The sequence below is a fragment of the Macaca thibetana genome, chromosome 13, assembly GCF_024542745.1.
Source record: "Macaca thibetana thibetana isolate TM-01 chromosome 13, ASM2454274v1, whole genome shotgun sequence".
Lineage (NCBI taxonomy): Eukaryota > Metazoa > Chordata > Mammalia > Primates > Cercopithecidae > Macaca > Macaca thibetana.
Window position 1 is genome coordinate 83456601 of NC_065590.1, and position 21756 is coordinate 83478356.

Below are 21756 nucleotides of genomic sequence, written 5' to 3' on the forward strand. Positions count from 1 at the left end.
ACTGCTAGGCAGTATGGTAGTTTTATGTTTGACTTTTTGAGAACTTAGGCTTTGTTTTTGAAGAGTATTTTCTCTGGGTATAGAATTTGAAGTTGACACTTTTTTCTTTTTCTTTCCATACTTTGAAGATGATCTTCCTTCTTTTCATTTGTGTTGCTTCGGTAATGAATTCTGCTTTTATTTCTATTTGTGTTTCTTTGTATGTATCTTTTTTCTGGTTACATTTAATTTTTTTTTTCCTTCTTCACTGGTTTTGTGCAATTTAATGATATATGTTGGTGGAGTTTTCTCCCTTTTTCCCATTCTTGGATTGAACTTCTTGGGTGTGTTTTTCATCAAACTTGTGAAGTTTTTGGCCGCTATTTCTTCATTATTTTTTCTGTCCTCCCCACCTCCTGTCTCCTCTTTCCTTTTGGGCCTCTAACTACACATATGTTAAGTTTCTTGATGTTGTCCCATAGTTTGCTGAAACTTTGTTAATTTTGCTTTAAATTATCTTTTCTGTGTTTCATTTTGGTTGGTTTCTGTTGCTGTGACTTTTAGTTCACTAATCTTTTCTTTTGAAATGTCTAATCTGCTATTAATCCCATTCATTATGTTTTTGCCTCATGTTTCTGTTTTCATCTATATATATAGAACTTTTCAATATCTGGAATATAGTTATAATGCCTACTTTAATGTCTTTGTCTGCCAATTCTAATATTGTAGTTCTGGGTTAGTTTTATTTTATTGATTTTTCTCATGGATTGTGTTTTCCTGTTTCATTGCATGCTTTGCAATTTTTATTGGATGCCAGATATAAATTTTACCTTGTTGAGTGCTAGCTATGTTTCTGTAAGTAGATATTCTTGAAGTGGTTTTGTTGTGTTTTGTTTTGTTTTTTTCCTTTTGAGACACAGTTAATCTACTTGAAAACAGTTTGATTCTTTGGAGTCTTGCTTTTAAGATTTGTCGGCTGGGCGCAGTGGCTCACACCAGTAATCCCAGCACTTTGGAAGGCCGAGGCGATTGTATCACCTGAGGTCAGGAGTTTGAGACCAGCCTGGCCAACATGGTGAAACGCTGTCTCTACTAAAAGTACAAAAAATTAGCCGGGCATGGTAGCGGGTGCCTGTAATCCCCGCTACTTGGTAGGCTGAAGCAGGAAAATCACTTGAACCCAGGAAGTGGAGGTTGCGGTGAGCTGAGATGGCACCACTGCACTCCAGCCTGGTTGACAGAGTGAGACTCTATCTCAAAAAAACAAAAACAAAAACAAGATTTGTGATATGGATCTTGAGTAGCCCTCAGTGTAGGACTAATTGTTCCCTGCTACTGATGCAGTATCCTTTTGTGTATTCACGGGCAATGACCTGTGAGTCATGAGGTTTACCAGTTCGGTGGGTGGGAACTGGCACTATTCCTGGTTCTCTGTGAGTGTAGAGTACTCTTACTTTTAGTTCTTCTGAGTGTTTTTTTTCCCCCAAGCCTTGGGTAGTTTCATCACATGTATATACTGATTTATATTTGATTGAAGAGCTGAGGAGTTTTCTGCACATTTCCTGAGTTTTCTTTCTGTGGAGCAGTCTCCTCTGTGGTACTCTTTCTGTAGACTCTAGTCATCTTGTTCTCCCTGGAATCTCAACTCCAACTCTTGCACTTAGTGAGTTAGCTGGCCTCTGCCAGGATTCCATCTGCCTGCATCATAGCGTATAATTGGAGAGCCATTAATTAGATTGTTGTTTCCACATTTTGTAATACTTGGGTTTTTTCTTGCTGCTTTCAATATCTTGCTCTATATCTTTTACTTTCAACAGTTTAGCCATGACATGCCTCTGTGTGGCTTTCTTTCTGATGGTGCTTGTCATTTTGTATCTACAAATTTGTCATTTTTCAGTCTTTTCTGTTTTCACCTTGGATAATTTTTATTTGTCTGTCTTTAGTCAATCTTCACTTATTTTTGCTTTGTCATGTCCATTTTGTGATGTTCATCCAACACATTTTTTTTATTTCGGAAATTGTATTTTTCAGGTCTAGGACTTACATTTGTTTTTCATTGTTTCTGTTTTTCCAATGTGATTTTCATGCATTTAAGCATGTTTTATTTTATTTCATTGAGCTTAGTTACAGTAGTTGCTTTAAAATTATCTTGTGTTAGCTTCAACATCTGGTTTATCTCACTGTTAGACCCACTTGGTTTTCTTTTCTCCTGAGAACGTGTTCTTTTATTGATTCTTAATTTGTTGGGCAGTTTTGGATTGTGTCCTGGATATTGTTATTGTTAGTTTTTGGAGACTCTGGATTCTGTTATTTTTATTTTATGAGCCACATTTTCTTAGGAGACAATTTTCTGAGTTAGGCTTGGAATGCATTCAGTTTCTTGACTGGGAGCTTTGATCTCCTTTGAGACCTTTTGTCTTTAGCTAGATCTTTGAGTCTGCTCCCTGCTTTGTTGTTCAGGACCAGCTAGAAATCTGGGAAAACTGAGTTTGGAGTGTCCTTACTAGCTCTTGCCCTTGTGTGATCACCCTTATTCTTTAATATTAATAACTTCCTACCTTCTCTTTTCTAGACTCTCATGCTGAAAAGTTAATAAGGCACCCCCCTGAACCTCTACTGCATATTCTCTCTCCCCCTCACTGCAGTTAGTCCCCAGACTAAAAGCTAGAGAGAAGGGAACGTACTTTTTCTTCTCCAAGTGACTAAGAACTCCCACCATGTTTCCATTCTCTGAGTGACCATGAACTCCCACCAGAACCCATCTGTCTCTTTACTCACCAGAAACGTCAGGTGTATGTTCCTGTATTATAATACATAGGCTTTGTAGTTGTTTTCTGAGGGATGCTCTGATTGGGTCTTTATTATAACCTGCAAGTAGAACTCTTGGGTATCCAGTATGCAGGTTTGAATTTCTAGAGTAATCATTGGTAAAATAGAAACATAATGTGTAATTCCAAAACGGTTAGTGGGGGAAAATAGAATAATTTTTAAAAGTCAATCCAAAAGCAATCAAGAAGAGAAGTGAGGGAAATTATATAACCAATGGGGAAAATAGCACAAAATATGATTATAGATTTAAACCCAAATATATCAATAATGACCTGAAATATAAGGGGAGTAAATGTTCTTGTTAAAAGACAAAGATTGTCAGATTGGCAAAAAAACAAAATAATAATGATGTTTTGTTTATAATCAAGACATCTACATGTGAGGATACAAAAAGGTTCGAAGTAAAATAGTGGAAAGAAATAGCACAAAAACAAATATTCATAGCAGCATTACTCACACTAGCCAAAAAGTAGAAATAACCCAAATGTCCATCAACCAATGAATAGGTAAATGAAATGTGGTATATCCATACAATGAAATATTATTCAGCCTTAAAAAGGAATGCACTTCTGGATGGGTGTGGTGGCTCACACTTGTAATTCCAGCAGTTTGGGAAGCCAAGGTGGGAGAATTGCTTGAGCCTAGAAGTTTGAGATCAGCCTGGGCAGCATAACGAGGTAGTGTCTCTACAAATACTAAAAAAAATTAGCTGGGTGTTGTGACCTTTATCTCTGGTCCCATCTACTTGGGAGGCTGAGATGGGAGGATTGCTTGAGCCTAGAAGGTCAAGGCAGTAGTGTGTTGTGATGATACTACCGTACTCCAGCCTGGGCAACAGAGTGAGACCCCATCCCTCCACAAAGAAAAGAAAAGAAAAATTCTGGCACATGCCACACCATGGATGAATCTTGAAGATGTTATACTATGTGGAATAAGCCAGACACAAAAGGCCACACATTGTATGATTCTGTTTATATGAAATGTCCACAATAGTTAAATCCATTAAATAGTATAAAATTATATCACATAAATACTAACAGTTGGTGTTGCTACATTAATTTTAGACAAAATAGACCATAAATCAGAAAGCATTACTGTGCATATAAAAAGGAAATCTTATAATGATAAAAGTTTCAGTTTACTAGAAGATATAACAATTAGGCCAGGCATGGTGGCTCATGCCTATAATCCCAGCACTCTGGGAGGCTAAGGGTAGGAGGATCATTTGAGCCCAGGAGTTCAAGACCAGCCTGGGCAACATAATGAGAACCCATATATACAAAAAGAAAAAAAAATAGCCATACTTGGTAGTGCATGCCTGTAGTCCTAGCTACTCAGGAGGCTGAGTAGGAGGATTGCTTGAGCCTGGGTGGTCGAAGCTGCAGTGAACCATGATCGTGCCACTGCACTCCATCCTGGATGACAGAGTGAGACCCTGTCTTAAAAGTAACAATTTAAAATCTGTAATTCCCTAATAACTATAGTTCAAACTATGTAAAACAAAAATTGACAGAACTACGAGGTAGAAGAGTCAAATTGATAATCATTGTGGGAGAGATCCTGTGCATCTGTCAGTAATTGATAGATCAGGCTGAGCAAAAAAATGATTTAATGCTCTATAGATTAATTTGAACCACCACATTTCAGGAATCTGATCTAATGGACATTCTTATCTAAGACATATAGAATGGACACTCTTTTCAAACATATACCAGGTTTATGAAAACTGATCCTATATTGTGCCTTAAAGCACATTTTAACTAATTTTCTAAAGTTTGGTAATATGCAAAACAGAAAAATAACAAAAAAACAGATAATTTTATGTTCATAATTAAGAACTATAGCTCCAAAGTCTAAATGACCTGTGTTGTAAAGACAAAAATCATACCCAACAATATGAACTGAAAACAAAGATATAGTAGAAATCAAGGAGGCCAAAAGTTGGTTCTTTGAAAAAAACTAATAAAGTTGGTTCTTTGAAAAAACTGACAAACCTCTGGCATGCTTGGTCATGATAAAAAGAAGACAGATAAGCAATATTAGGAATGCAAAATGTAATGTTTTGGTTTTTTAAGACATCAAAGATTAAGAGCATAAAGGCCTAAGCTTAAGAGGTGAAAGGAGATCTTTTAGAAAAAACATAGGGGAAAATCTCTGTGACTTGTATGTCAATGTTTATAGCAGGTTTTTGGTAATATCCCAGAACTGAAAACAATCCAGGTGGCCATCAACATATGAATGGATAAATAAATTGTGGTATATCCACATAATGGAATATTACTTAGCAATTAAAAAGAATAAACTATTATCATACCAGTAACATAGATGAATCTCAGAATATGCCGAATGTAAGAATCCAGGAATAAAAAGAGTACTTACTGTATGATCCCATGTATATAAAATTTTAAGTAATGCAAAGTAATCTGTAGTGACAGAATACAGATGAATGGTTCCCCAGGGGTTGGGTAAAAGAGGACAAGGAGGGTCAGTATGGATGGAGAACTAAGGAGTATGAGGAAGAACATAATGGATATGTTAACTTATTTTAGTTGTGGTGATGGTTCCACAGGGTATACATACTTCAACACTTAACAAAATGTATACTTTAAATATGTGCGGGGTTTTGTATGTCAATTATACCTTCATAAAACTTGGTATGAGAAAATTCATTGGAACCCAGTCTCACTTGTGAACATGTATATAAAAATCCTAAACAGATTGGTAGAGCTTTACATCAGGAAGATATAAAAAGGATAATATATTATGATTAAATTGATTTTATTTCAAATATACAAGGTTTATTTAATATGAGAGAAGTCAGTTAATGTTAATTTATCACATTTTCATATTATAGAAAAATCAAGAGGATCACCTCAATAGATGTGGAAGAAATGTTTGATACAATTCAATACTTAGTCATAATAAACTCTTCATCTTAGAGAACAAGGAATATAAAGTGTTTCCTTAAAGGTAGCTACAGAAAAACTTACAACAAACAGACTTAATGTTCAAACATGAAACCTTTTCTTATAACATGGGGAATATGACAAGTGTGTTTGTTTTGCTATGAACACTTCTGACCAATACATTCTATAGATCACAGTATATATCTATACTGTTCTATAGATCGCCCAAGTTGTGGCTGTGGACCTGGGCCTCCCTGTGCTCTTGCAGGGGCCTGGGAGCAGGCAGGAGTCCTGCCCTCTGGGTGCAGTACAGCTGCCCAAGTCATGACTGTGGAGCCTGGCATTCCTGCACTCTGGGGGTCTGGGAAGGCCTCCCTTTTCCCTCCAGGCCCAGAAGTGTCTGCTTCACTGCCTGGCCTCTCCCCACTCCGGCACCTGCTCTGATCTTGGAGCAAGGTTGGGGCCAAGCCTGGGCGTTGTTGCAGACAAAGCTATACGAGGTATGCGTATTGAAGAGGGAAAAACAATACTCTTATCATTTGTAGATGATGCAATTATGTATGTAGGAATTGCAAAGCAATCTGTAGATAGATGTTAGGAAGTTTAGACCAATCAATATAAACAAATTTTGTATTTTTGTTGCTAGTAATTGTGTAAAAATGAAAAGTTACTATTTGCAATCTCATTAGCAAAAAGTTTCTATGAGTAAGTCTAAGAAGTCTCATGTTACGTGTATGCAGAAAATATTAAAACTTGATTGGCAAACATTAAAGATTAAATAAATGGAAAGAAATATTTTCCAATTACCTTTTCTTCTATAAGGTGGGAACACTTGCTCTACTAGTCATTAAGGCCTCTTAGGGTTAAGAAAATTTGATATTGGCAGAAGACTAGACAAATAGATGAATGGAACGGAGCCCAGAGCCATAAATAAATGCACACACATATGGATGCCTAATTTATGGTAAAAGAGGCAGTGCAGATGCTGTTAGGAAAAGATGACCTTTTCTATAAATAATGCTGGGAAAATTGGATATCTTTTTGGTGGGAAAAAAACCTGGATTCCTCTACACACCATACAGTACAATTAATTTCATTGGATTTTAGATCTATATTTGAAAGGTGAAACAACACTTTTAGAAGATAATGTAGGAAAGAGAATTTGGGACAAGCAAGTAGGCCTTGAATATCGTGTCAAATAGTTTGGACTTTTAATTTCCCTACATCATAGGAGTTGCTAAAGGATTTTGATCCAAGGGTTGGCCATTCAGTTTTTTTTTTTTTCTTTTAAAGACAACTTTTGGTATAATTTAAGTTAGATTGTAATTCTGTTTCTGGCCATGCCTGAGACTATCATCTGATGACTTTTCAGTTTCAAGACACTTAAAAATGCAGGTAAATTCCAACAAACACTTGAAATGCCAGTCTGTAATTGGAAGCTACTAAGGAAAAATTGGAGGTTAAATATGAATTTATATTTGAGGCTACTTATACTCCTCACCCCCTTTATATCTTGAATGGGAAACCTAGGTCACTAATTTTCAGTTATTCAATTTGAAAAGAAGAATCACACATCCTTCCTTCAAACATACACTGGATATCTAGCGTTTTGATTCCACTTATAGATTTTGGAGACACAGCTAGAGCAGTATGTTTGGGAAGGAGAATGATTTCTTTAACATGTTGAACATATTGGAGAAGTTATTTCAGGCAGGTGTTAGCAATAAGAGTAAAGGAATAGAAATGAGAGCAGTTGGAAAACACTAGAAAGAACATTGTTACTAGAACTACAGTTTCTGTTATAATTAGACATGAAACGCTTATATTCAGAAATGTTTAAGTCATACTTTTCAAAAACTACTCTAAAATACGTAGAAAATAATTTTGAGTTGAACATAAAGTGGTAGCCATTCTAAAGAATTTGTCCAAAAGTATAACGATAATGCAAATCTAATATAAAAGAAACTAAATGTCATATGCATTTCCAGACATTTAAACCCCCGCTAGATTGCTATCTATTAAAAACAAATTATTGTATTTTTTTCTTTTAAGAAAAACAGGTTTATTGAGATACAGTTCACAGTGATGGCAGCAGCAGCCCATCTGGAGTGGCCACTGTCATCATACCTGCTGTAGTGGGGAGGTGTAGCCGGGGCTGCACATTCCACAGAGCTGGTGGAAGCTGGGGACAAATGGGAATCCCACCCCTTTTGAGTTGGTGGGATGGGAGCTCCCTGGGTGCAGCTGCAAGTTGTGGCTGTGGACCTGGGCTTCCTTGTGCTCTTGCAGGGGCCTGGGAGCAGGCAGGAGTCCTGCCCTCTGGGTGCAGCTACAGCTGCCCAAGTCATGACTGTGGAGCCTGGCATTCCTGCACTCTGGGGGTCTGGGAAGGCCTCCCTTGTCCCCGCAGGCCCAGAAGTGTCTGCTTCCACTGCCTGGCCTCTCCCCACTCCGGCGCCTGCTCTGATCTTGGAGCAAGGTTGGGGCCAAGCCTGGGCGTTGTTGCAGTCTGGATGGTTGTGTGCACTCTTGGGGTTAGTGCTGCATGCCAACCCCCTGCTGCCTCAGCCCCCTCCAGACTTTGGGTGCTGATGAGCATGGGAGGGAAACTGAGGGGGTGGCTGAGGGCAGCTTGGCAGTGGCCTGCAGGCACCCCTTGGCACGAACAGCTTGGACACCATGAATGGCAGCAGGAGGCAGACAAGGTTCCTGGGCAGAAGGGGGCGGGTCCCTGGTGAGACCCACCTTCAGGCTAGGGAGAGCCTGAAGGTTGGGGGCTGGGCTGCCAGTCCCACAGACTGGAGTGGGAAGTTGTGATGCCTTTTCTGGGCCTGCCCATGGCCACCCGTGGACCAGTTGGTGTGCACTTCTTTCCCTCTGAGTCCCAGAAAAGCCCCGGCTCAGCTAGAGCTAAATGGACATCAGGAAGACCAACTGCAGTTAGGAGCTACCCCCTCCAGGGCCACCTCTCTGCTGAGAGCTGCAGATGTCGGGATGACCAACCGCAGAGAGGAGCTACCCACTCCAGGACCTCCTCTGTGCTGAGAGCTGAACACTCAACATGACGACCTGCCTGTGGAGAGGAGCTGCCCACTCCAGGATCTCTTCTGAACTATTCTGTCACTCAATAAAGCTCCTTTTCGCCTTGCTCACCCTCCACTTGTCTGCATACCTTGTTCTTCCTGGATGCAGGACAAGAACTTGGGACCTGTCAAATGACAGGGCTGAAAAAGCTGTAATACAAACAGGGCTGAAACATGCCCCTTGCTCGCCATTTTGTGGGTGAAGAGGAGAGAAGAGCTGCAACTCTTCAGGGAGCTGAGACTTGGGAGCTCCCCGAGCCAGGGCTGTGACTTTGGGGCCCTGTGGTCCCTGGAGTCTGCAAGCTTCCAGGAACCGCCACGTTCCCCAGTGGCAGCCATAGAAGCTGCTTGCAGTGTGCCTGGTCCAGCCACAGCCTCACAGAGAGCCAGCACCTGTGCCAATACCTGGAGCTGCCTGCCCTGCTGCAGTAGCTGGCATGCCAGACTGTGCGCAGTGGCTGGACCTCACACTTGCTCACTCAAACACCCCTTGCTGCCCCATGCCTGGCTTGCCCCTGGCAGGCATGGGATATAGGCTGGTAGTGTGAGCCGAGCGCAGTCAGGTTGAGTGGACAGAATGAGCCCAGCAGGTCTAAGCAAAACTGAGGCAGAGGTGCCACCAGCCACAGGTTTCCAGCCAGAAAAGCGACCCCCACAAGGGCTCCATAATAACAGCTGTACAGTGCACTCATTTTTTTTTTTTTTTTTCCGAGATGGAGTTTCGCTCTTGTCACCCAGTCTGGAGTACAATGGTGCGACCTCAGCTCGCTGCAACCTCTGTCTCCGGGGTTCAAGTGATTCTCCTGCCTCAGCCTCCCAAGTAGCTGGATTACAGGTGCTTGTCACTGCGCCTAGCTAATTTTTGTATTTTTAGTAGAGATGGGGTTTCACCATGTTGGCCAGGCTGGTCTCGAATTCCTGACTTCAGATAATCCACCCGCCTCAGCCTCCCAAAGTGTTGGGATTATATGCGTGAGCCACCGTGCCCAGCTTAGTTCACTCATTTAAACTGCATAGTTCAATGACTTTCAGTATATTTACAAAGTTGTGTAACCATCACTACAATAAATTTTAGAACGTTTTCATCACCCAGAAACCTTAAACCCTTTAGCCATCACTCCCAACCTTCCCCTCATCCTTCCAAGCTCTAGGCAACTTCTAATATACTTTGTTTTTTATAGATTTGCCTGTTTGGGATATCTTGTATACATGGAATCATACAATACGTGGCCTTTTGTGTCTAGCTTCTTTAGCAAAGTGATTTCAAGATTCATCCATGTTGTTTTAGCTGTTCGTACTTCATTTATTTTTATTGAGGAATACTATTCCATTGTATGGATATACCACATTTATTCTACTTATTTATCAGTTGATGGGCATTTGGGTTTCTTCCACTTTTTTGGCTATTATGAAAAGTGTTGTTGTGAACATTCGTGTAAAAGTTTTTTTTGTGGACATTGCTGGATCATTTGATAACTCTTATGTTTAACAGAGGAACTGCAATACTCTTTTTCCAAAGAGGAACATCATTTTACATTCCCACCAATCAGTCAGTGTATGAGTGTTCCAACTTCTCTACATCCTCATCAAAAGCTGTTAATTATCTGTCTGTCTGATTATAGTCATCCTGGTGGTTTTGAAGTGGCATCTCATTTGGTTTAATTTGCTTATGCTTAATGACTATTGATGTGGTTTTGTATATCGTCTTTGGAGAAATGTCTATACAAATTTTTTGCCTAATTATTAAAAAATATTTTTCTTATTTAGAGATGGGGTCTCGCTGTGTTTCCCAGGCTGATCTCAAACTCCTGGGCTCAAGCAATCCGCCCACCTTGGCCTCCCAAAGTGCTGGGATTATAGGCATTGCACCACTGCGCCTGGCCCTTTTGCCTACTTTAAAATTTTATTATTTGTCTTTGTATTGTTTAGTTGTTCAGTTGTAATTGTTTATTATATATTTTATCAAATGTATGATTTACAAATATTCTTAGGTTATATTTTTACTTTCTTAATAGTATCCTTTGAAGCAGAAAAGTTTTTAATTTTGATGAAGTTCATTTTTTTTTTTTTTTTTGGTTGCCAAGGTTTAGGTGTCTACTGTATTTTCTGAATGCCTTTGAAAATAATTTTTGTAAATAACTTGATCCTGCATTAAAATATAATCATGCTGCAGTTATTTTGTTATCATTAAAGACTGATAAGCCGGGCACTGTGGCTCATGTCTGTAATCCCAGCACTTTGGGAGGCCGAGGCAGGTGGATTGCCTGAGGTCAGGAGTTCGAGACCAGCCTGACCAATATGGTGAAACCCCATCTCTACTAAAAATACAAAAATCAGCTGGGCATGGTAGAGTGCGCCTGTAGTCCCAGCTACTTGGGAGGCTGAGGCAGGAGAATCACTTGAACCCAGGAGGCAGAGGTTGCAGTAAGCCAAGATCGCACCACTGCACTCCAGCCTGGGCAACAGAGTGACACTCCATTTCAAAAAAAAAAAAAAAAAAAAAAAAAAAAGACTGATAAAAGTTATCATAAGCAGCAGTGTTTACAATTCTTTTTTAAAATTTTGCCTGAAAATTATTTTACAGCTCTATAGTATCAACCCTCCTTGCTCTTATGGATGGATTAGATAATAGGGGTGAAATTGTTGTTATTGGTGCTACAAACAGACTTGACTCTATAGATCCTGCACTCAGGAGACCTGGTCGTTTTGACAGAGAATTCCTCTTCAACCTGCCTGATCAAAAGGTAAGAGTTTTTGTTTTCAATATGTTAATATTTATATGTAATTCTACTATAAGGCATATGTTCTGAGGGTGATATTTTATGAATTTTCATTGTTCAGATTTTGTGCTTATAGGATATCTTACTTAATACTTTAAAAACCTATGTAATTATGGAGCAGTTTTTTTCTATTAACAATTATAAGAAAGTTTATGATTTTTAGATAGTAAGAGGAAAGCTCTTGATAGGTCACTGTAGATACTTACTTGTGCTTTAGTCCTCCAGGTTGTAGTAGTTGTCCTGTATGGCAGTTTATGTGTCCCTAGTTAGCCAATGTAACTTTATTCTCGTAAAATAATGTTTTTATAGAGTATTAGTGGGTTTATGAATAAGGACCCAGTATCCAAATTTTCATAGAAATTGCTGTATTTAATTAAAAACAACAAACGTTACTCATTATGGTATAAAGTTTTTTTTAAAAGAATGTATTAATAATACAGGGCAATGTTTATCATTGATTATGTAAATAGTATATAATATGATATACGACGTTTTTTTTTCCGCAATTCAGCTTGAAACTTTTAATGTTATTCTTGGTTTGACTAGTATAATCTGACTGGCTTTTCATTAGAAACTCAAATCTGAGAGGAAGAGATACATGCAAAGGATATATTGTATGTGAATATGTATAGCTTTATTCTTAGATCTCTATGTGAAATGCCTGGTTTATATACCTAGATGTGAAAGTCTTAGTGATTTGGACTGTATGGAAGACCATAGAGTAACAAAGGCAATGGCTTCCCTGTGTAGAGCAGTTCGTTCCTCAGTTTGACATCAGTCTCTACAATCACCAGTAGTTGACTCAGATTTGGATTGACAATCTAATTTACAAGCTTTAAATTGGCACCAGATTTATTTAGCTTTGTCAGAACAGGAAACATAGCATATACAGCATTATTTTCATTGCACAAGTGCAACCTTCAGGAATGTATGAGTGCATATTGGTGTGTTTATTTGTAGCAGATAGGGCTGAAGTAGGTACAGTCTACTTCACTGTGGGGAAGCATCAACTTTTTTGTTTGGGACATCTAACAACAGTCCAAGCACAGCTTTTATACTCTTCAGTACATGGGGAAATGTGCTTAGTTCTGAGACACAGCACAGGAAAGCCATTTCCTTGATTTCCCAATTGTCTTCTGTACTATCTTAGCTAAGTAGGCTTCAGAGTCTATATTGCCAATCACAGCCCTCACAGTCCAGGTTCAGTTCACGCAAATCAAGGGTTTAACAGTAAACAAAGTTTAGAACAGCACTGTCTAATATAATTTTCTGTGATGATGGAAGTGTTCTATTTTGGCATTGTTCTTTGGGCAGTATGCATTGTGGTAGCCACTAGCCACATGTAGCTATTGAACACTTAAAATGTGGCTAGTGTGGCTAAAGAACTGCATTTAAAATTTTGTTTAGTATTAGTTAATTTAAAATTTAAATAAAATAGCATTGTGTGGCTCATGACTTACTATATTGCACAGCATGGATCTTGAACATAGTTTTCCACATTAACTTTCTCTTTCTAACATTTCGAGCAAACAGTTTTGTGAGACTGAAATATAAGGTCGTTATTCTCAGGCCTGGGTCTGTGGAAAGGCCTATGCTGGCTGTTTACCTTTTTCCCTTAAATAGTTTTTAAGGTCCTGAGACTAGATGAGATTACCAAGTCTTCTCTCTTACAGAGCAGTCAGTAAGATAAGAGGAAAACTAAGAGAGTGGGGTGTTCTGATAGCCAAGTGAAGAAAATGTATCAATGAGGAGGGTGTGATTAACCATGTCACATGTTGCCAAGTCCATTCAGCTAAGGACAGAAAATTGGTCATTGTATTTATCATTATGTAGGTCGTCAGTGAATCTGATGAGAACAGTTTCAGTTAGTAGTGGGTGCAAAAGCTTAATTGGAGTGTGTTAGTTCAAGAGAAAATGGGAAGGAATTGGAGGGAGTGAATATAGATATGTTTTAAAAAGAGTTTTTCTGCAAAGGGAAGCAAAGAATTTAGGTGATATGATATTGAAGGAAGCAGGGCAAGATAATGTGTTTCATTGTTTTCAAGATGGAAGAAATCTAGTAGAAAAGGAAATTTTTATGTGAAATTGAGAGATGTCAGTAGGCAAAAAGTGATAGGATTTAGCATAAAAGTGGCATGAATGACTTTAGATAGGAGCTGGCTAGTTCATCTGTGACAATAGAGAGAAGACAGAATATTGTTGGCACACATGCTGATGGGTGGACATCTTTGGTGATTAGGATGTGGGGAATCTATGGAAGTTTTTTTCTGATTGCTTCAATTTTCTCAGTGAATTGGGAGGCACGGTCATCAGTGGAATGCGAAGATGTGCTGTGAAATAGTCTGCTAGGAGAAAGGCATAATGAATGACCTAGGGAAGTATTAAGGGTAGTAGTAATAAGGACCCATTTGGGTCATTAATTTAAAGTGATACCGGTCAGTGTCTCAGTCCTGTGGTTTGGCCAGTAGAATATCATGACTCTTGCTATTTGATTAAGTAAAAGATTAATAAAACTAAATCTTGTTTTCAAATTTTTATAATTTTGTTAATTATTTGCATAAAATAGTACACACCTTCCATATGCAGTAATGCTTTTTAATTTCTTTTATTTTCCTTTATCATCATTTTTATGATTGTTATAAGTAATATATATTTGTATGTGTACTTGTAGATTCTGAAAAATGAGGGGCTTGAATTTGCCTTTGATGTTTAATAGAAGTTACTTTCTATTAGAGGAAGCCCTTTGACTTACTATTTGGTATGCCGTATAGAGTAAAATACATAATGAACATTTCTTGATTTCTACATTTAAATAATTTTTTCTTCATTCCATGTCTTGTTTTTAGTGTGACAAAAGGAAGGTGACTTTGATTGGATTATATAGGGAAAGAGCATTATTAGGGACCTGAAAATAACTTGCTAACCTTTGATAATTAATTTCATTACTTTAAACCTCTTTTTAGGGAAATGAGAGGATAAGAATGGATCTCTTTTTGGGATATCTTCCAGCATAATTTTTTTTTACATGTTCTTAATATTTTAAGGGTCTTGTAATCACCCTTAGCAGCACAGTACCTGTGCTGCTAATGAAGTTTGTATAGATTCTTAATGTCATCTTACAGAATATATATGCTGTTAGGTTGATATTTCTTTTGGACTTTTTTTTTTTTTAGTATCTCTTCAAACAGATACTTCACGTTGGAAGAAAATAAGTGTCATATCATTGCTTTAACTTTCATAGCTGAATGCCTAACTTAGAACTTGGAATTGAAACTGTAGCGATTGATTCCAGATTTTGTTAACTTTTTGAGCAAGATTTATCTTGATGACTTTGTAGTTGTTCTGTTTTGTTGCTGGTCCCCAAATTCCTCATCAAGTCAGTAAGATGTTATCATCTTGGTTATAATTTGCTTTTTCATATCTCAAGAAGCTTAGATAGCAGTGTTGAGGGAACAAGCATATTCAGTTTTTAAAAAGTGTTGTAATTTTCTCCAAAGAAGGCAGATGTGAAAACAAAATTCTGATCTGACTGTTGGTGGTGGTTAGTATCAGCTGATTATAGATTTTTTATATGTTAGTGTTTTTTTAAGAAAACTATTTTAGGCTGGGCACGGTGGCTCACACCTGTAATCCCAGCACTTTGGGAGGCCGAGGCGGGTGGATCACTTGAGGTCAGGAGTTCAAAACCAGCCTGGCCAATATGGTGAAACTCTGTCTCACTAAACATACAAAAATTAGCCAGGTGTGGTGGCGAGTGCCTGTAATCCCAGCTGCTCAGGAGGCTGAGGCACGAGAATCACTTGAACCTTGGAGGCTGAGGTTGCAGTGAGTGAGATCACGCCACTGCACTTCAGCCTGGGCGACAGAGCGAGACTCAGTCTCAAAAACAAAAAAACTATTTTAGAAAAATGAATTTCTGTTTGTTTTGAAAGCAAGACGTTAAAATTTTGATTGTAGATTTAAGCTAGAGAATGTTGAAATCAGTGTAAAATTGTTTATAACACTTTGATCTTTCAATGAATTTAATTGAAATTTATTGAAGTACCATGTATTAAATGCCAAAGCATCAACTAACTGACAAAGTAATAATATGCATGATATATATATATATTCTTTTCTCCCTTTGAGACAGGATCTCACTCTTACCACCCAGGCTGGAGTGCAGTGGCGTGATCACAGCACACTGCAGGCCTCGACCTCTCAGGCTCAAGGGACTCTTCCCACCTCAGCTTCCTGAGTACCTGGGACCACAGGCGTGCACCACCATGCCCAATTAATTGAAAAACAATTTTTTTGCAGAGACAGGATGTCACTATGTTGTCCAGGCTAGTCTTGAACTCCTGGACACAAGCGATCCTCCCGCCTCAGCATCCCAAAGTGCTAAGATTGCAGGTGTGAGCCACCACAACTGGCATGCATGATATTTACTTAAACTTGAATACTTTTCAAATTAAAAGCTTTTTTCAAGTTTAAGTTACTTGTTATTTTGCTCATTGTTGATCATAATACCACAAATTCTATGAAATGTAAAGTTTGTTTAAAATTATGACTATAACTTTTATAACATGAAAGTTTTTTGTTCATATATTTTCAAATGGTAAAAGTGGTATGGTGGAAAAGTGAAATATAATTTTGAATTCTAGTCCCACATGAGTCACTTAGTTGTTATATGCTGCCAGTCAATTTTCTTCACCTATCACAACATTAAATGTCTTAGGTTGTGAAACACAGAAAAGATCTCTACTACATGTCTCCCAGATTTATTGTTGGAATCAGAGTTGATGTAGATAGATGCTAAGGTGTTTAAATTTTTTAAAAATAAAAGTTTTAATGAGATATGGTTAGTCAAAATTTGTTCCACCTAACGTATTTGAAGGATTGATAATATTTTATCTGTACTTTTCTTCTTGGGCAAGATTTTATATATCTGTGCTTTTCATCTTAGGCAAGAAAACACATCTTACAGATCCATACCAGGGACTGGAATCCAAAATTGTCAGATGCATTTTTAGGTGAACTGGCTGAAAAATGTGTTGGTGAGTGTTACTGTTTGAATTATTTGATTGTCATTGTTTATTCTGCTCAACCTCCCTTTCCCCTTATGTTTGGAGTATGAATAAGCATAGTTATGTTTTTGATTGTGGGGTAGATTGGCTCTGCCTTTATATTTTAGAGTTATTTTAACTGTTTCACTTAAAAGTTTGAGTACTTGTAAATAAGAATTTTAACTGCCATTAGGTGTTTAGTTAACAAAGCTCAATAATAACATGCCTTTCACTGAGTGCTGGGTATCTATAATATTAATACAGGGTCTCCTTTTGAATATCATTCCCTCTTAGAAATTTTACTAAGAAGAATAGCTTAAACTTGAGAGAGAAAAGTCCATGTCAAAGCAGGACTGCAGCCTTTTACTTTTACTTTGCAGATTACACAATGGGCTCATTTTCATTCCTGTGGTCTAAAAAGAAGTTGGGTGGGAGAGGTCTTCAAAGAAAATAGTTAATGGTATTTGGTAGTATTTCCCCAAATATAAAACTTTCCAATTTAACTTTAAATTTTTCACAGAGTGGAAGATCTCTCCACAGAGTGAATGAACGCTACTGTCCTGCTAGGACGTGGTGAGAGTGTTTTATCTGCACAGATGATCACACATAGGAGATGGAATTCAGGGTTTTGACTCTAATTAGGTCTGAAATAAAAAGGCATACAATATTAGGCAGCTGAAAATACACACAGGTATTTCTCCTTCATTCTTTCCCCGTCTTTTGTCTGTTTTCCTCTCATACTCTGAAAAATATAAATTAAAAAAAAAAAAACCAATCTTCATGAACTTTTTAAGCATTGTGAAGAAATCCCCCAAATAAGTCCACTGACAATAACTTACTTGGGAAAACTTTAAAGTTACCAAAGCCAAAAAGAACAACTTAATTTAAAAAATCATTGTGATCCACCATCAAATAATTAAAACTTAAATAGAACATTAGTCCATTCAGTTAGCTACATCCAAATTATCCTCTTCATCCACAGGGACTTCCATCTCCGAAGCAGCATCCCTCAGCTTTTGAACCACAAAGACCTCGACATCTTCTGGTGAGGAGAAAACGTAAATCTCTCCAGCACTACTTCAGTTTAAGCTTTGCCTGGTATAAGAGAGCATGCGCCAAACACATTTCATGTTAATTTGGCTTGACCTTTGCAAAGCCTTGTGCTGCTTTATGGGAGAGGGTGGTATTTGGTATAAAATCCAGTCTTTTCCCTTTTTGAAAATAGACCCCTTTTATTTATGATGATATTTTACTAGAGTTCAGATCAGACTGGGAAATCTGTCGATTTTTCTGTAAATTTGTCACAGAATGATCCTTAACTGAAATAAGCAGAAGTCAAGTTGTCAAATCATTTTGGAAATTCCCTAAGAGATAGGTATTCTAAATTACTTTCTATTATCCTGTCTACCATCTGAAATATTATACACTCTAGTTTAATTCTTCATCCCAAATAATAGAATCTTAGTTTCCTTTTGCATTTCCAAAGACAATACTTCTCATTTTTCCAAGTGATTTTTTTTAACTTTTAGGCAGTTTCTTAAGTTTTTAAATTTTCATGGTATAATTTCTTACAAGACTGATAAATTTCTCTTACCTTGTTTTTCTTCCCCTCTGTGGGGTGGTAGTATGTCTGCAGACTCTGCTTATATACCATTTTCTTCCTGGACAGTGACATAAAAATCCATTATAATTAAATGACTTCTGTTTTTTGTTAAGACATTCATTCCATCTGAGAAACCGGTTCACATTAAAAAAAAAAAAAAAAAAAAAAAAAATTCAGATCATCAAACGGGAGTGAAATAGTAATTTTAAATCCATTACAAACTCACTTAGTGTATGTATGCCAAACATGTTTTAACATGAATAGGTTCAGTTCATTGACATTTATGCCTAATAAAAGAGTGTGTAGTCTTGATGAACATCTGTGAAGATAGCTGACCTTTTGTTAGAGGTTATGGATTTGGTAACTTTTACCTTGAAATTCCCAAGTTCTTAGAGGTTTTTGCATGCATATTGGGTGTGATTTTTGCATAGTGAAAAACTCAATATACATTGATATCAGGAACATTTGCATAAATAGTAGGAACTTACGATTAATGAAACACTCTAATCATATTTTTCTATTCCATTTTCAATGAGAGGGCTAAAACAATGAAAGAGTCTCAATGAAGTATCTGTCTTGTGGGCCTTCATTATGTGTGATGCTGTACTTAAAACTTCATAAAATTTTGTTATGACCTTGTTTCTAGTCTAACCTCTTTAGTAGCTGTGTTTTCAGTCTTTCAGGACAATTTCTATCTTAATAGCAGTATTCAGGAATGCTCTTTATTTGATATCTAAATGTGTTCACAGAGTATTAGAATTGTAATGGTAGATTTAGTATGGTTATGAAAGGGATGTTTATACTTTTTAAAATATTAACTTTTAACTCCTAAAAGGCTGTAGTATATTTTCAGTATTACTAGAATGATCATATTATTTATTGTCTAAACAAGGACTCTTTGAGAGTGAAAAGGTGTGCTATTAATTATGGCAGAACAAGAGGCTTAACCAGCACATGTGGTTACCCTAAGTGTAACCCATTTAGCCATGGTTATGATGCACTTTTAAAGTTTTAGAAGGAAGTATGTTAAATCAGTAGTTCTCAATTTTGTGTGTATCAGAATCACTTCTAAAGCTTTCTTGAAATGCACATATCATCAAGCCCCCAGAGATTCTGATTCACTAGGTTTATTGTGGGGCTTGGGAATCCGTTTTTTTGTTTAAGTTTCAGTGTTTATTCAGGTGGATAATCAAGGTGAGAACCACAGATATAAACTGGTAATTCTTACTTATAAGCTAATGTAAAAAAATTTCCTCCTTTATAAGTCTGTTGGTTATAATAATTAATGTGAAAATCTACCTCATTAAATGGGGTCTATTGATCATTTCTTTGTCTGGAATAAATGAGGGAAAGATGAACAATAATACATTGCTGTTATATATGTAATTAACATGTTATGGCAAACATAAATGTTATGGGTAACATTTACTATGTAAAATACCTTCTAGTGGCTAATTATTTGTTTTGCCTTAATAGTTTCTGAGTTTTAATTTTTTTAAACTTAGGCTTTTGCACTTAAAATAGGACCATATAGTATGTTCATTAACTGTGTATATCCTTTTAAGGAAGAAATAGAAACGTAATTGTTTATATTGTTTGAAGATGGTAGTATATTCCTTATTTCCTCTGAAATGGAAGACAGAATTCACATTCTATAATCAGATCCTTGGATTATTTTATTAACTGTTTATAACTTTGAGCTAGTGTTCTATACATTATTGAATTAATGAAACAGGTATATATGCAAAAGGAAAAGGTAATTTTTTTCCAGGTTTATTCTTTGAGAAATAGAAAATAAAATGAGACACTAGTGGTAAATTTGGTTATCCAGAGAATTATTTGTGAGACAGATTGCTGTCATGGAACAATGTTAGTGCTTAATCTGCTTATAGTCTTCTGAATTAAGTTCTTCTAGGTCATATTAAGTTTTTCCCTAACTTTTAATAAGTTTTCCTTTGTAATCACCATTTTTAGTTGAGTATTTAAATGTTCTGTAAGGTCATTGTGAGGTGTAAAAAGATAAATAGTTCAGATGTGATGGCTCATGCCTATAACACCAGCACTTTGGGAGGGTGAGGCAGGAGGATTGCTTGAGGCCAGGAGTTCGAGACCAGCCTGGGCAAAGTGAGACCCCTATCTCTACAAAAAAAAAAAATAAAAAAATTAGCCTGATGTGATGGTACACACTGTAGTCTCAGCTACTCAGCAGGCTGAGGCAGAAGGATTTCTTGAGCTCAGGAACTCAAGGCTGCAGTGAGCCATGATCATCCACTGCACTTCAGCCTGGGCAACAGAGCGATATGCTGTCTCCCAAAAATAAAATAAAAATAAACCTGGTATTGTTTGTTGAGGAGCTTAGTTAGGGTCTAATATTCTATAACTATTCGAATGGTTCCCCCTACTGGCATAACTGATAATTGTGGCCAAATGCAAGTTTAATTGCTAACAGGAAAAACAGTGTGGCTAGTTTGAGCTTTTCTTCCTTTTTGTGACGAGGATGCAACAGAGCATGTGTTTTTGTATGTATTTGTTACTCAGATGAATGAAATGACTTAAAAACACTGGGGCTTGATCTGTTGTTTGATTGTATCATCCATTAAACATGGGTAATAATACCCCATGTTGGTATAACGCTTAGAATTAGATTATCAGTCATTTTAAACTAAACAAAGAAAATTAATGTGGAACATCAATGGAAATATTTTTTAATGTTCTTATTTACTTTAATATATTTGGAACTATCAGATGAATTACAATTTTAAATGATAATTATGGGAGTAACTGAATGTTAATAGTTGGTTGCACTCAGAGTTGGTAGTAGAATAGCTTTGTTTTTGAAGTTTCTTTTTATATACTATTTTATACGTGTTTGGAAGTTAATATTAGAAAAAATCATTTATAAGTAAGTATAATGTCATGAGGACTAACCTAATGATTGTGAATATTGATGAAGGACTGAAATGAAACTATTATTCTTTTAAAACTTTTTTTCTAAAGAAAGTTGTATGTTGTAGGCCAGCTGTGGTGGCTCATGCCTGTAATCCCAGCATTTCAGGGTGCCGAGGCGGGTGGATCACTTGAGCCCAGGAGTTTGAGACCAGCCTAGGCAATATAGTGAGACCTCATCGCTACAAAATAAATAAAAGAAAAGAAAAAAATTACACAAGTGTGGTGGCACATGCCTGTAGTCCCAGCTACTCAGAAGGCTGAAGTGGGAGGACCGCTTGAGGGTGGGAGGTAGAGGCTGCAGTGAGCCGGATTGCACCACTGCACTCCAGCCTGGGTGGGCAACAGAGTGAGACCCTGTCTCTTATCTATTTATTTTTATGAGACCCTGTCTCTTAAAAAAAAAAAAAAGTTGTACATTGTAATCAGTTAATCACATAATACACGGCTTTTGTTTTAAAGCTTATATCGAGGACATACTTAAGATACATAGCTTGTTTTAATATTGTTAGCTTATGTTTTTGTTAATTAAAAATATTCAAAACATTTTTAATCTTAATGTAAGCATTCAGCCCTTTATTCAGC

At 37.1% G+C, this 21756-nt stretch overlaps 1 protein-coding gene across 8 annotated transcripts in view; it reads left to right on the forward strand.

The window, feature by feature from the left end:
- Positions 1-21756, forward strand: part of ATAD2B (ATPase family AAA domain containing 2B) — a 174571-nt gene that overhangs the window by 79121 nt on the left and 73694 nt on the right. For all 8 annotated transcript variants that reach the window (XM_050753564.1, XM_050753568.1, XM_050753572.1 and 5 more), the window contains 2 exons: positions 11382-11541; positions 16523-16613. In XM_050753564.1, coding sequence (XP_050609521.1) covers positions 11382-11541; positions 16523-16613 — 251 coding nt within the window. The remainder of the gene's footprint in view (positions 1-11381; positions 11542-16522; positions 16614-21756) is intronic.